Source organism: Melanotaenia boesemani, chromosome 3 (assembly GCF_017639745.1).
Source record: "Melanotaenia boesemani isolate fMelBoe1 chromosome 3, fMelBoe1.pri, whole genome shotgun sequence".
In the NCBI taxonomy this organism is placed as follows: Eukaryota; Metazoa; Chordata; class Actinopteri; order Atheriniformes; family Melanotaeniidae; genus Melanotaenia; species Melanotaenia boesemani.
The window spans coordinates 11,037,085-11,053,080 of NC_055684.1; the positions used below are offsets into that span (position 1 = coordinate 11,037,085).

Genomic DNA, 15,996 nt, shown 5'->3' on the forward strand with positions numbered 1-15,996 from the left:
AATCATGCACTAAATTGTTAGTCCAGTCCTCATTTCTTAAAATATGACCTTGTTGTAATCTTTTAAAGTATTTCTTTGGATGTTTTCTTTTTTCACCCCCATTTTTAGTCCTGCTACCTGACTATTTTCAAATGAGTGTGTGTGTTATTTTTTTTATATAATAAGCCATTTAACTCTGATCTTTGAATCGTTCAAGCATAAAAATGGCTCCTGAGTCCTAACTCAAGGGATGAACCAGTGTTGTTATCAACACATAACAGACAACAAAGAACCAGTTTTAAATGGATCTTTAGGCTCTTTGTTTCTTTTAGCCTGTCACAAAGATGCATAATTTCTTCCCATTTCCTTTGTTGCATCTCTGAAAAACATCTAAAAATAACACAGCTTGACAGACAGAAAATAGGATTTCTGCACCAACAAAGTGATTCCCAAAGAGCTCTTAGCTGAAAAGTTGGCATATCTCAGCATGGTGTGCAGTGTCCTTAAAACATTTGAGAAATCTGGACAAGTGGCGAACAAAAGAAGAAGTGTCATGACTAAAAAAACTATCTACACCAGGATCTGAAAGTGATGTCCTGAAGAAATAGGAACAAATCTAGCAAAGACCTGACACAGGACCTGAAAGATGCATCTGAACCTTCAGCTGATCCATCTACTGTAGGCCGAAGCCTCATCAGAAATAGTCTCCATGGAAGACTAGCTGTCAAGAAGAAAGGGAATTAAGAAAGGGAAACAAGGAGAAAAGGCTGAGGGATGTCCCGTGACACAAGAACTGGACTGAACTCAGTCGCAACCAGTCTGATGGAGTGACCACCCTTTAAAATTGGATTGACTGTTTACGCTCCATAAACTGTATTTATATCCATATTTGAACATGCTTTAATATAGTACTGCTACTATTTCATGTTTTCCTGAAAGTATAGTTTATAAAGAAATGAGGCTCAAACCTGTTTTTTACAGCATTGTTAATGGAACACAGTTCAGTACTTTTCAGATTTATACTACAGGCTAAACATTTTTCTTTTCCTTGATCACGAATCTTCTCTTTTTGTAATAAGATACCATGACTTCCTACATATTTGAACTTTTTTTCTACTTTTGCATCAGTATCATCCATATTTAAGCAGATGGAGATGCTTTTACAGGCTGATTTTAGAAGTCTTCAGAAAGCCGAACAGCCCACTTATTCAGATAAAGACTGTATTTGCACAGGAAAGTAGTCGGCTGTTAGCATCCGCTGCACTCAGGCTGAGACGGTAAATAGTTTAACAGGGTGAGATGAGGTCTATTTTTATCACAGCAGACAAGGAGTAGACACACTGGCAGGCTGATGCACAGATGAGTGTTTTGGGCTGGGGGGGAGCAATCAAGCTTAGAGACAGAGGGAGCTATAGCCAATCAGGTGGACAAATATGCAAACAGACAGCGTGTCGCAAACACTTCTGCTGCAAGCATCTCAGAACAGGAGGTGAAAGTGATCAGTGCCAACTGCACTTTCTACTCTGAGGGCAGGATTTCTGCAACACCTGTACTGTTAAAAAGTTTGGTACTTCACTGTTTTAATATGATCAGAACATCAATAGATGATCTAATTGTCATCAACTTTAATGTTAAACATGCTAATTGTGGCCTTGAGAGTCTGAGATGTAGCTCTTGGGTGTTTTACAGTTTCTCTGAATATTGCATGTTCTGACCTTGGGCTGAACTTGCTGGGATGTCCACTGCTGGGATGATTGGCAGCAGTCTTGAATGTTTTCCATTTCTAAATGATCGTTCTTTTTGCAGAATTATGGACTAAATAGTTTGGAAATTACCTTATAACCTTGAACAATATTGACACAGAACTTATCAGAACCAGGTCTTTGGCTGCATGGGCTGTGATGGTGTTGGTTGCTTTTTTTGTTTGTAGTCAGAACCCCTAGCAAGCAAATGACATCTGACTCTAGGATCCTCCAGTTTTTCAGATTTACCTATGATTGGCCACCTCTTTTACTCTTAATTCTCTTGTTTTTCTCATTCGTCAGCTCTTCGAAGTACTCTCTCCATCTTACATTTCTCTCTCTCTGTCCTTAATCAGCCTAACCTGCTGCTCGTCCATCTCTATCTGTCTGCCTCACCAGCCTGTATAAACCAGTCACTCCCTCCTAACTGTCCAATCTAGCTAACATGCCACGTTTGGTCTTTGCCACCTATACCTTCACCTTACACTGCTTATCCTGGTATTTCTGTCTAATCTCTTCTTACCTAACCTCTTTATCATCTGTCTCGCTGTGTTCCTATTCTGGACATCAAACCTGTCCATCACTTCCTCATCACCGATCACCAACATGTCTATTGAAGTCTGCACCAGTAAAAACTCTTTCATCTCTCAGGATACTTTGCATCATTTATTCTAACTCACATCCTATATGTGGGGCTTTATCGCTAACAGTATTGTTTGCACCTCCAGAGCATTCCTAATGAATTCCTGCTTCAAGATAACTCCTATTCTTTATCGCTTTCCATCGGACTGATTCACATATTTGATTTGGCATAGATTTTATATCGAACACCCTTCCTGACACAACCTTCTGCGTTTTTCCGGGCTCTGGACCGGCACAAGGAGAACACTGGCTTGTGCACCCTTGAGACTGCACTAATGCATTAACAGTACATAAATATTAAATCTTTGCATAGGCTTGTAAGATCCTCAGACTGTCTGCACGTCAGACAGCTGATGATAAACTGCTGGTCTACATGACCCTAATTTTACAGTCCTGAAGAAACACACAAAACAAAATTATTAAAAAAAAAAAAAACTAATCTAGCAAAGCATTTATGAGCATCTTAGGGTTTGTTTGGCAGAGATGGATGCAGCTTTAATAGGTGACCTCCTTCAGGTGTCTGTTTGTTTTATGATATTTTTAGTTGCAGCAGCTACAAAGAAGAGGCAGTACTGACTGTTTTTTGGTGAATAACACAGAACTCAGAGTCACAGAAGTGGATGATTTCTTCTCAGAGATGTTTTGAGGGATTTATGTAACTGAGCAGATAAGCTGTATGAGAAGAGATGGAACGCTCGAGGAAAAGGAAAGTTTAGTGTCCTGGTTGAAGGAAAAGGCTGATCATGTTTATAGCACGAATAATGTAAATATAAAGGTATGAACTACAGTTTTTGGACCATTTGCTAACACAGCTGATGATGTTTGTCCTCCACTGTCAATTAGAATTGTATATTCTGACCAAAACCAGCTTCCTTCCCTGATGATGTGCTCTGATGCCTTTAAATGAAAGATTTCACAGCAGCAATCCTTCCTGCATTCTTTTGTCATCTCACCTTTTATTGATCTCAAGGTGAGTCACCTCATATAAAAAGAAAAATCAGGCTGTGCTCAAACTTTTTCATACGATCAAACAGGGTGAGTCAGCTCAAAGTGACTGTTGACCCCTGAAGAATTACTGATCCCCCTTCAAGATGCAAGAATTAAGATTCATGCTTTCTTTTGTTTTGATTCATTTTTAGTCCTCTGACATGGTGGGAGCCCTGTAGGGGTTTGTAAAGCTTAGGTTCAGAGTCACCGCCTCCCACCAGCAGTGAAGCCTGAATCATCAGGCTTGTTGCCTTCATGCAAGTTAAATGTGATTTAAAGCTTTCAAGTGCCATTAAAATATTTAAATTAAAGCACTTTTTCTGTTAGGATGTTAGACCCGTCTGTTTTTTTTTTTCTCTCTGATATTTATGGGTATGTCATCTTGTGGTGCAGAGGCCTCTTTTCCTTTTAGTTTTCTTACAACATTAAACATTTATATGGACACACTGACCCATGTCTGAAACCTGCTGTTTCTGACATTAATCAAGTTTGACCTGCAGATCTGCCAAAATGGTTGTAACATGCTAAATCATTATTTTAAAAAAACTTTATATGATGCAGTTTGAGTAATGTGTTCACAGAGATCACAAGCAGTGAGGGGGCTACTAACCTCCTCATGTCCACTTTGCTAGTTCCTGCTTGGACCCCTTTTTCCTCCATAAGTGCCTTAATTCTTGTGCCTTGTTGTCATAGATTCAACAAGGTGTTCATTCCTCAGATTTTACTCTATATCAACATGACAGCATCACACAGTTGCTGCTGATTTGTCGGCTATACATCCATGATGAGACTCTCCCGTTCCACCACATCCCAAAGCTGCTCTATTGGATTGAGATCTGGTGACTGTGGAGGCCGTTGGAGTCCAGTTAACTCATTGACATGTTCAAGAAAGCAGTTGGAGATGATTTGAGTTTTGTGACATGATGCATTATCCTGCTGGAAGTAGCCATCATAAAACAGTACACTGGTGATAAAGGAATAGACATGGTCAGCAACAGTGCTTGGGTAGGCTGTGGTGTTTAAATGATGCAATTTTGGTACTAAAGCCCTGTTTCCTCCAAACAGCCTTGGTCAGTATGTTTTCTCGCCTTTCCAAATGCAAAAACTGTAAAGGGTACCCTGTAAAGGGTACCAGAATATCTATCCTAATTTTTTGTGATCCTTCCACTGGGGTCCCAATCTTACTGATCCAACTCTAAAGGGTGGAGCTTGACACACTGCAATTCGTTGATTGGTTGAAAGAATTGTAACTTCTTTGGGACTCTGTAATAAGAAAGCAGCAGGAACAGCATAATTTCCGTTGGTGGAAATGGGACTTAAAGGACCCAAAGTCTGTCTCCACATCATTACAACGCCAGCAGCCTGAACCGTTGACACAAGGCAGGATGGATCTATGCTTTCGTGTTGTTTCCACCAAATTCTGATTCTTCCATATGAATATGAAGCTGAAATGAAGACTCATCAGACCAGATGTTTTTTCATCTACTATTGTCCGGGTTTGGTAAGTCTGTGTGAACTGTAATCTCAGTTTCTTGTTCCCAGCTGACAGGAGGCACCCAGTGTGGTCTTCTGCTGCTGTAGTCCATCTGCTTCAAAGTTAGACAGGTTGTGTGTTCAGAGATGCTATTCTACCACTTTGTTTGCGACCAGTAGTTATTTGACCTCTTGTTGCTTTTCTATCATCTCCAATCAGTCTGCCCATTCCCCTCTGACCTCTGACATCAAAAAGACATTTTGTTCCAGACAACTACTGCTCACTGGATATTTTCTCTTCTTCAGACCATTCTCTGTAAACCCTAGAGGTGGATGTGTGTGAAAATGCCAGTAGAGCAACAGTTTTTGAAACACTCAGACCAACAACCATGCCACATTCAAAGTATCTTAAATCCTCTTTCTTCCTCATTCTGATGCTCAGTTTGAACTTCAGCAAGTCGTCTTCACCTTGTCTACGTGACTAAATGCATTGAGTTGCTGACATGTGATTGGTTGATTAGATATTTGTGTTAACATGCAGTTGAGCAGATGGACCTGATGATGTGGATCTTCAGCATTTGTGTAGGCATTGCCAAAATACCACCCTCCCCTCCTCCAGTATAGAATGGACCTTTCTGCTCTGTGGACCTTTCGGCTCATCCTCCAATGTTAAACTGAACTTTGAACTTTACTAAATGTCGAACTGTCATCTCTGCACTCTGCAAACATCAGATTGAATGTCTTTATAAACACAATATTTCCTCTACACCCAGCCATGAGGGGACTTCAGCTGACTGAAGAGATCTAAAATAAATAAATAAATAAATAAAAATAAAAAAGCAAACCCTGGCAGTATTAAAATGCATCAAGCTGTCTCCAGAAATAATAAATCCATCATTTCTTTTAACAACTCTTTGTTGCCAATCGATAAATTCAGGTTGTGTATTAAACATGCTGGTGGTCATATTGAAAATTACTGCTCTCTTAATGAGATTTGAAGGCTTATAGAAGACTTTGATGTCCACCATGTGGCTGTTGATTGACAGTTGTGAGACCACCGGGTGGCATCCAGTGTGTGTCTGTGTGTATGTTTTGAGAGGACATAGGTCAGTTTGTATGTGATGGCTTGACTTCCTGTTGAGATAAAAACCAGGTGCTCATGTCATGAATCATTAAATGTAAGATAAAGCTCCTAGGCCAGGTTCGGGGTTCGGGTTGGTGAAGAGTCGAAGACGTTAATGTAAGTTAATGTAATGTCTTCTAAAGTAATAGAAACATGATTTGGTGTGTGTGTGTTTGTGTGTGTGCGTGCACACTTTGATCGTGCTTTAGTAATTATTGTAAATTAGCAACTGGTCAATTATTTAACTTGAACTGCTTCCTCTGAGCTGGTAGCAGCTGGATGCACAAACACACACATACACCCAAAGATGCTGATGGATGCTGCGTTAAGGTCCATTACTGCAGTGTGTGTGTGTGTGTGTCTGTGTCTGTGTGTTTGTGGACAGATTTTAGTTTATAACTATCTAGGGATGTCATAATGACTATAAATTTTCTTGGTATTCAGAGAAATAGTTTTAACATCATGATTATTTAGCTTGAATTAATTTTCTAACACTGAATATTTAAATTTACATCCAAACTCCTTATAGGTCTGTAAACTTTGATGCCAACGTAACAAAATAATATAGAAACAAAGTTAATTAACAATAAATGGTCTGTAATCAATAAATATACTACATAATACTACATATAAACTTGGGAAAAGGCTACAGGACCTCTACCTGGACTTTTTTGAAACTACAGTATGAAAATGTTTTTGAACATTTCTTTTAACTTTTAAAACAAATTTATTTACAGATATGGAGTTTCTTTCTTTATTTTTCTTTATTGAAATTTCCTTCTGGGATTAATATAGTATTTTTCATTTAAATCTTTAATTTATTTTTTTTTTCATCTGTATGATAAATTAATTGTGGCATTTTATCACTGTAAATAATTCTCGTAACATCTCTGAAAAAGACACCAATGCACCATGAGGACATTTTGGACCTGAACACAAGGTTGTTTGATGATTCAGGTTTTAGCACTAAGGTCTGAAATGGGTAAAGGTTCAGGTTCATAACGCAAATAACAATGTCAGCTCGATCAGTCGGTGTAAAGGCTGAAAAAAAATGACAATCACCTACTATAATTCAATTCAGCTTTATTTATAAGCACAACCTAACAACAATTTGATCTCAGGGCACATTACAGACAAATCAGTTTGAGCCAGTTAATAATAAATAATAGACTAGTTAAGACAAACCAACAGATTCCATCTAATCTTGACTTCAATCCAATCCCTCAACCTGAGAATGCAAGGGGGCGACAGTGATAAGGAAAAACTCCCGTTTAACAGGAAGGAAAAACCTTCGGCAGAATCCGGCTCAGTCTAGTTTGTCCATAGGACACTGTTCCAGAAGTCTTCTAAGCTGTGTTGCCGTGTTCTTTTTGTAGACAAAAGTCTTTCTCTTGCAACCCCTTCCCAAAAGGCCATACTTGTTTAGTCTATTGAACTGTCAGGAACTTTAACATTTAACATGCTAACTGAGGCCTGGAGAGACGCCAGTGTAGCTCTTGGGATTTTTTTTTGCAGTTTCTCTGAGCATTGCACGCTCAGACTCAGGGCTGAACTTGCTGGGATGTCCACTTCTGGTAAGAATAGCATCTGTTTTGAATGTTTTCCACATTTTTTCTTAGAATGATGGACTCCAGATTGGAAATGACCTATATACAACCCTGTCCAGATTGAAGAAGAACAGTTGCTTCTCTTAGATAATTGCTGATGTCTTCCCTCCTTGTCAAACCGGCAAACATCTGCTGTTATTGAGGAGCTCAAAATGATTATGATCAATAATAGGTGCATCGGTTAGCATTACCTGGCTGCTACTGACCATCTTAATTCCTTAGGAAACACTAAGAGTGGATTCAGTTGTTAGAGACCAGATTTTTTTTTTGTTACACCGTAATGTGCTGAACTTTAGAAGTGGAATGGGGAGGGCTTTGCTCTATTTGTATTTGTGAAGAACTGTTGTTCAGACCTTGTTTGTTAAATTTTTTGTTTCATTTTAAAACAGTTGACACAAATTATTCACAGTAATAACACTTACTTGTCTTCCTTCATGAGGAACCTGACAGATGCAGGGAAGTTGTTTGTGGCCTGGGGTGCAGATGTCTTTTGTTTTCTTTTTAATGACTGCTTCTGAAGGAACAGAATAAAATTTATTAGATTTAGCTGTTTTGTTGGAGTGGAGTTGTCATTACTGCAGATTTATTGCAGAGGAGTTTTTCACTGGATTGTCAGCTTCCTCTGGCCTCATAAAGCATGTTGTGCCTTTGTAATAATAATAAAATAATGGATTAGATTTATATAGCGCTTTTCAAGGCACCCAAAGTGCTTTACATTGTAATGTAAATTGTGTCCATTACTCATTCATACTTGGTGATGGTAGCTGTATGTGTAGCCACAGCTGCCCTGGAGCAGACTGACGGAAACATGGCAGCCAATCTGTGCCTACGCCCTCTCCGACCACCACTGAACATTCATACACCAGCAATGCCGACACTGGAGGCAAGGAGGGTGAAATGTCTTGCCCAAAGACACGACAGATCAACTAGGGGAGCAGAAATCAAACCACCAACCTTACGATCATTGGACGATCTGCTCTACCGCCTGGTCCACTCTGCCATGTTTGTGTCTACATTTACACTTTTAATCAAAAACAGATGAAGTGAAAGATAAAAAAAAACACCAAAATAAAAGAAAAGCACTGACTTTAACACATAAAAACAACTAATAATGCAGCTGAGACATAAGAAGTTGATGTTTTAGTTTGAGATACAAAAGACAGATGTATTTTGCCCTTATTTTACCATTTATCTTGGATTTTTATGAAGTTTGACAAGAAGTCAAAGAAATATTCAATTAAATTCACCTTTATTAGTCTAGCATCAATTCATGACAAAGTCATTTCAAAGTACTGTTACAGACAGCCCAATTCAAACCAGTTCATTGTAGTTCAATTTTAAACAAATTAAAACAAATCCACATGATCCACGTTAGTCCAATTTATAATAACTGTATTCAGCTTAACCATTTTATTAAAAAAAAATATTACAGAGCCAAAGTAACCAAAGGATTGCATTAAATTTATCTTTGATTTAATATGTATGAGGAGACAGTGGAGAGGAAAACCTCCCTTTTATCAGGAAGGAAAACCTCAATCATAACCAGAACCAGGAAGGATGTCCATCTGCCCTGGACCAGGTGGGGGTGGAGAGGACAGGAAAGAGGGTGTATCTCTAGGCTGGGAATACCAGCTGATAAAGAACAAGCAAAACACACATTAATGACGACAACATCAGATATTCATTTAATACATGAAGAGTAAAGAGAGCAGAGAGGAGCCTAGTGCATCATGGGGCATCCCCCAGCAGCCTCATACTATAGCAGCAGAACTAAAGGGATGGATAAGGGTCACCCAAACCAGACCTAACTATAAGATTTATGAAAACAGAAAGTTTAAAGCCTGATCTCAAAGGTAGAGAGGATGTCTGCTTCCTGTTGCCAAACTGGGAGCTGTTTCTGTCAGGTTTAATGGAAAATGTTCTCTATTTTTATCTTTCCTCGTGAAAAGCCAGACATTCATTTTTGGTCATTTTAAAAACTAGTTTTTTCTTTTTATCTGAAAATCATTTGGTTTTGACTCAGACATCCATTTGACCTCATAAGTTTCCGACTTGACTTTTTTGTCTGAATTTCGACTCAAGTCAAAGTTTTAAAATGTAATCTCATAATTCATACGCATATAAAAATTTATTTTATAAATATTTGGCAGTTTTGTTTTTTAATTACATGTATTCATGTAGTCATGCATTTGGCAGCACTGGTATGTCTGTTAGCAACATAAATCAAAAAGTTATGGACAAATTTTGATGAAATTTTCAAGAAATTTTAGAAATTGTAAAAAGGAACAAGTGATTAGATTTTGGAAGTGATCCGGATCACCTCCTGGATCCAGGAATTGTTCTAAAGGGTTTTTTTACTATTGGGAGATTGGCATAATTTTGTCATTAGAGCTTCTATACAAAAAACAAACAAAAAAGAAAAACAATTGCAATAAAGTAATACGTTGTCTAGGTGAAGGTCTGCATTCTATGGTTGCAGCACGCATCAAATTCAAAGCTCTGCTTCTGGCTTACAAAACAATAACCCAAACGGCTCCGGTCTACCTTGACTCCTTAATCCAGAGCTACACTCCCTATCGAAACTTACGCTCTACCAGTGAAAGACGCCTAGTGCTCCCACCACAACGTGGTGCAAAATCAGTAGCTAGACTCTTCTCCTCTGTTGTTCCCCGGTGGTGGAACGATCTACCAAACTCCGTCCGATCCGCAGAGTCCGTATCCACTTTTAAGACCAAGCTAAAGACTCAGTTGTTTAAGGAGCATTTCCACATTTAGCTTAACTAAATGAGTTAGAAAGATTTGTCCAGCTTTTTGGCTCAACCAAGTACTGAAGAAGCTGTGTGCACTTATGCCCAAGATGATATTGTGTGATGAAATCGTGATCCTGTATTTAAATAAAATGACTAAAAAAAAAAAAAAAAAAAAAAAAAAAATTATATGCACTGCACTAGCACTACATGACAGCACCTGGGTCCAACTGGACTCAAAAGCGGTCTGACTATCACTTAATTATGACGTCCCATCTTGTTTGAATTCATGCTTGTGTTGTTCTTCCTCTCAAATGTAAGTCGCTTTGGATAAAAGCGTCTGCTAAATGACTGTAGAATAGAATAGAATAGAATATGATTGCTTGTTTTAAACTCATTTTGCCCAATTCAGGCAAATTATCTCAGATTTTTACTTATTGTCTCATACTTTTTGTCTCAGCTTTATCTTTTGCTGAGTTCAATATTTGGAATTTTTAAATATCCTACTTTTAAGACAGTAAGTAAATAAGTGAGTTTTTATCTCAAGAGTTTGACTGCGTACTTCAACACTTAGATTTTTAATCTGAGGAAGAATCCCTGGGGTTTGGAAAGCTGCCTGTGTTGTGGCAGTATGAAACGAATATTGAGCTGATTTCTGGGCCTGGACTGGCTGGGAGAGGCTGCCACACTCTGAATTATTAATGACCTGCTGTAGAGAAGAGCTCAGCTTCCCCCCTCAGTCGCCTCTCCTCTCCCAACCCTTCTTCCTCTTATCTCTGCTGCTCTTTTTCAACAGCCTTTCTTTTAATTTTTCTGTCCTTTTCATCCTTTCTTCCCTCCTCTCCATCCTCGTCTCTAGAGTGTTGTGAGATTGTATTATGTCACTTTAAAGAGACAGGCGGCTGCAAAGTGGAAAAATACAACATAATAAGAATCATCTGTGAGGTCTGTGGATTAACATTGATTTTTTTGGATCCATGTGAATCAGATTTTATTCAGGAGAAAAAGCTCTCAGTTCCTTTATGACATTTACAAGAAATCTCCTGGTAGCTTTTTTTTTTCCAGAGTCTTTATTTTAATCCTGGCATTTTGTCATCTCACTTTTTATTCCCACCTGTCTCTTGCTTGAGTTTGCTCACCTCCTGTGATATTGAATTACAGCTGCCACAATTTCAGGGGTAAACAAAGTATGCATACAACGACCTGTTAGTGGTTTCTGCCTGTAAAACTGATGTACAGAGAGGATCTGCAGATCTAAGACGTGATTTCAGTTCATTTATTGGCATTATTAGAGATGAACACTAGATATCTCCTCAAAATCCCAGACTAAAAACTAAAGATGTGTATTTGACTGAATTGTGACCCCAGACAGATCCCCAGATTAGGATTCAGCTGCATTATTTGGCATCTCTGCAGGGGAAATTGTTGCTCAAGTTCTGTCCATTCATTACTTATAAAAACATGACAATAAACTTAGCACAAAATTAAGAAAATTTGTGTTTGGTTGATTATTTCTCCCTCTTTAATATGTTGTATTATGCATCCTGTTCCAATTTATTCTGCATTTACAGAACACTGCCTGGCAGCCTCATAGATAGTCATTTTATGGATGCTCCACAGGTTCTCAGTAGGGTTGAGGTCTGAGGATGATATTGACCACATCATGAGTTTTTCTCCTTTCATTATCAAGAATGACATGAGATAATTTTGTAAACTTTTTATTTTTTTTAAGTAAATTACTCAGTTTGAAAACTAAACAATAAAAACTGAGACATTTTAGTTTTTATGATTGGGAAAAGGGCATGACATAATCATCTGTTTCAAATATATTCAGCTCTCACTGAAAACCTTATAAAGTTTTTTTTAAGTCATGTGAATTATTGATCAAAAAAGAACTTTAAAAACTACAGAGTAATTCAAACTATATTATTATTAAACTATGATATTAAAGAGACAAAGTTTGATGCAATGAACTACTTCTGATTTGTTGTCTTTAAATAGAAGTAGACAGGATTGTGCATTGAATTCCCCCATTTTTGCATACTCATTTCTATTGATTCAGCTTCAGTAAATTGATTTATTCTACACTTTATTCTCCAAAGAACATCAGTGTAAATAACAACTGGATTAAAATAAAGTTGTATTCTCTGAGTATACTCTACTAAAGCCAGTGTTACAATTTACTGTGTGGGGGTACAAGGCTTTCCCATGATAAAGTTAATTATTATATCATTTCCTGCCTCTTTGTGACGTTACTGTCTTTGACAGAGGGGCAGGTGAATTGCTGCAGCCATTTTAAGTCTTTGCATTCAACAAAGATTATGCATCTGCATCATTAACAAACCTAAAATTCACTGCAGTCTCTTTCAAGGACATCTCATGTCATTATAACTCATTTTGTTGCGATTACATCCAGGCTGCCTGGACAACAACAATCCCAGCCTCAGATTTGTCAGTCAGTAACCAGATCTGATGTTTCAGCCTCCTCAGACAGTCTGATATCTCTCATTTTTGATCCTCTACTTCTGGAATAAATCTGTCATCCTTGGGAGCAGCAAAAGACCTTGCAGTACTAAAAGTATGGTTGAGGAAGCATCATGTATATTTTAGAATCTCACAGCAATGTATCATATGTTAGGAACATGGCAGCCAACTGGGTTCCTTACCAGAGGGATGAAACTTGTTTTTAGTGTCTTTGTTTTGTTTTAACAAACCTTAAACTGAAAAGTTAAAGGAAAACAGTGGAAAATCTGAAGGTTTATACCCTCCCTTAAATGATGTATCTGTCCATAAAACCAACCTCTTCTCTGTTCTACTCATTCTCAGACATGGTTGAAGAACTATGGCTACCTGCTGCCTCATAATATCCGGGCGTCAGACCTGCAGCAGGAAAAGGACATGCAGTTTGCCGTGGCGGCCATGCAACGCTTCTATGGCATCCCTGTGACAGGAATCCTGGATAAGACGACTTTAGAGTGAGTGACTTCAGGTCTTTGTTTCTGCAGAACTGTTAAAATGCAAAAAACAGAGAAAGTTCTTCTTAAAGAGACAAAGTTTGATGCAAAGAACTACTTCTGATTTGTTTTCTTTAAATAGAAGTGGACAGGATTGTGCATTAAATTCCCCCATTTTTGCATACTCATTTCCATTGATGATTTTCATGAGTATGTTCTATAAAAGAATTATTATTCTCATTATTAACTCATTATTTCATTAATGAGTTAATGACTCACTGATGACTAACGTAACAATAATGCGTTTCATCAATCACTCAAATATAACAAGAAAATATAAACCTTTTAACAACCAAAGGCTGAGTTCTCACATGTACATATATATATATATATATATATATATATATATATATATATATATATATATATATATATATATATATATATACTTTTTTCATTTCTTTCTTTCCATTTCTACTCCAACATGTTATTAATTCAGTTTTATCTCACACATAATGCAAGAAATTAATTTACTAACAGCAGACCCAAAATTGATATTGATAGACAATTTAATTTAGCTGAAAGCTAACTAGCCTAGTTTAACAAATAGCTACAATGGTAGACCCTGACTCCAGAGAAATTCATGTAAACATATACATCAAACTGAGTTTATTTTATGAAAATATGCTGAGTAATATAAATGTGCTATGTTCAGGTGGATGAGGAAACCCCGTTGTGGTGTCATAGATCATCCTCACACCAGCCGCCGCCAGAGGAATAAACGCTATGCCCTGACAGGACAAAAATGGAAAGATAAAAAGATCTCCTACAGGTATGTACATCCTTCTAAATGGTCCTATCTCCATCTTTATCCTCTCCTTCCCTGACTGTTTCTTTCTATCTGAACTTGACCTAATGTAAATTTGTTGCATCTCATGGCACCTTGGATGCATCTTGTCCGTGCATTACATCTGCCCACTTGTCTTTCTACCATTCTCGCCATTCCAATTTCTTCTGTTGTTCTCTTCTGTGCTCATACAGTAAAACCTTCCACCCAGCAGCTCAGGCATGTAATATGGGTCTAATGCAGATTAGAGACGTCCCACGGGACAGTGAACACATCCTAGCTCCAAATGTTCCTCTTGCCCACATTATCTTCTGTACATACTGTACATGCAGCTGAGTGTGTGTTTTGATCAGGGCTGCCAGGCAGGGTGAATATTTGATCTGTGTGTTCAGTTAATACATAAAAGATTTCTGGTTGTTTTGCTCTTAAAACCTTTATCATTTTTAGTGTTTTTGTCCTTGTTTTTTTCTTTTTATTCATCTTTTTTAACTGCTTGAAGAGTCTCAGCTTGCTTTCTTTCCCTCCTCTCTCTGTTTCCTTTCTACATCCTACTCAAGCTTTATTGGGCTAATGTAAATTACAGTCTTCCCATGAGACACTGGAGGCATCCCGGCTCTCCAGCATTACAGCTTCCCACTCTACAACATTACATAAAGCCCACAATGTGAGATCCCAGTCCTATCTGGTTACCCCCACCGTACGTGAGTCTCCTTAACCCCCCTCGTCCTCCTCACGTTTCACCTGTGATCAGCCATCACATACCTGCAAACTGCAATCGTTTTAAACCTGATTGTTGTTCATCTTCTAAAGGCGCCAACCTCCTCCAGAGCAAACCTCGTTTCCTGAGGCCACTGCATTATATGTGGCTAATTTGCATTTGCTAATGTTTTGGAGAAGGCTTCTTGGATTACCCTGTTTTACAGTGCATGCAGCATTTATGTTCACCTGCTGTGTTTTGTTCTAGTGTCTCATTCCTTGTTCTGTGACTCCCTGTGTGAATTCTGGAGGTGGCTTCTGGTTTGAGGAGCTGCAACTGTACAGACTCACGCAGTGTTTTATGACTGCAGTGCTGCACCTAAACATGTCATACTCCATTCACGAAAATAGAAATATGATAAATAGACTTTTATCTGTGGCCCAGGCATTGGTGGAAATCATTCTGGGGACATGATGGTCCAGAAAACTCACTAACATCTGGGTTTTAAAGTCTAACTACACAATACTTACATAGAATAATGTTATCTTTATAGGAGACAAATAGTAATATTAACACCAAAAACACAGAAATTTACAAATTGTAAATATGAAGCAAAATCTATGTAAAAACAGAACTTTGTGAGACATTTTTCACCCTTTATCTTTCCAGCCTAAAATAATTGGTTTAAAGAAGAGTGGATTCCTCTACAACTATGTGAGAGACTGATAAAGTCATCCAGAAAACCATTAAAGTGTTTCATGTTAAGCTCAGATAGTATTTAGCTAAATTTAAAATCTGGTAAAGAACAGATATATCTTTTTTTTTCTTCTTATCTCTTTATAGATAAAACTGTTGGGCACTGTATTTACCTTGTTTTTCCCAACCTGGGGTCCTGGACCCCCAAGGAGGACCCCCAAAAAGCACAGGGGGTCTTTGAGGCTTTGAACATTAAGAAACATTGTAAATAATGTTCACAAATTGTCCCTATATTAAAGGAAAAAAGTAAGGCTATATGTTGTTCATTTAACTTTGGCTTTAGGACTCAACCAGAATACATTTTTTATGTTGAGAATCTCACTTTTGAAAGCATAAAACCAAACATGGTTTCGGCATGGAGTGGGGCAGGGGGACCATGGCTTTTTAGTATATGCATGAAGGGGGTCCCTGAGGAAAATAGGTTGGGAACCACTTACCTAAT

At 38.0% G+C, this 15,996-nt stretch overlaps 1 protein-coding gene across 1 annotated transcript in view; it reads left to right on the forward strand.

Moving 5' to 3' along the window:
- The window catches only part of mmp24 (matrix metallopeptidase 24), a 78,421-nt gene that overhangs the window by 13,451 nt on the left and 48,974 nt on the right, over positions 1-15,996 (forward strand). Inside the window, exons 2-3 of the mRNA XM_041979381.1 lie at positions 13,127-13,275; positions 13,970-14,086. Of these exons, the coding sequence (XP_041835315.1) occupies positions 13,127-13,275; positions 13,970-14,086 (266 nt within the window). The remainder of the gene's footprint in view (positions 1-13,126; positions 13,276-13,969; positions 14,087-15,996) is intronic.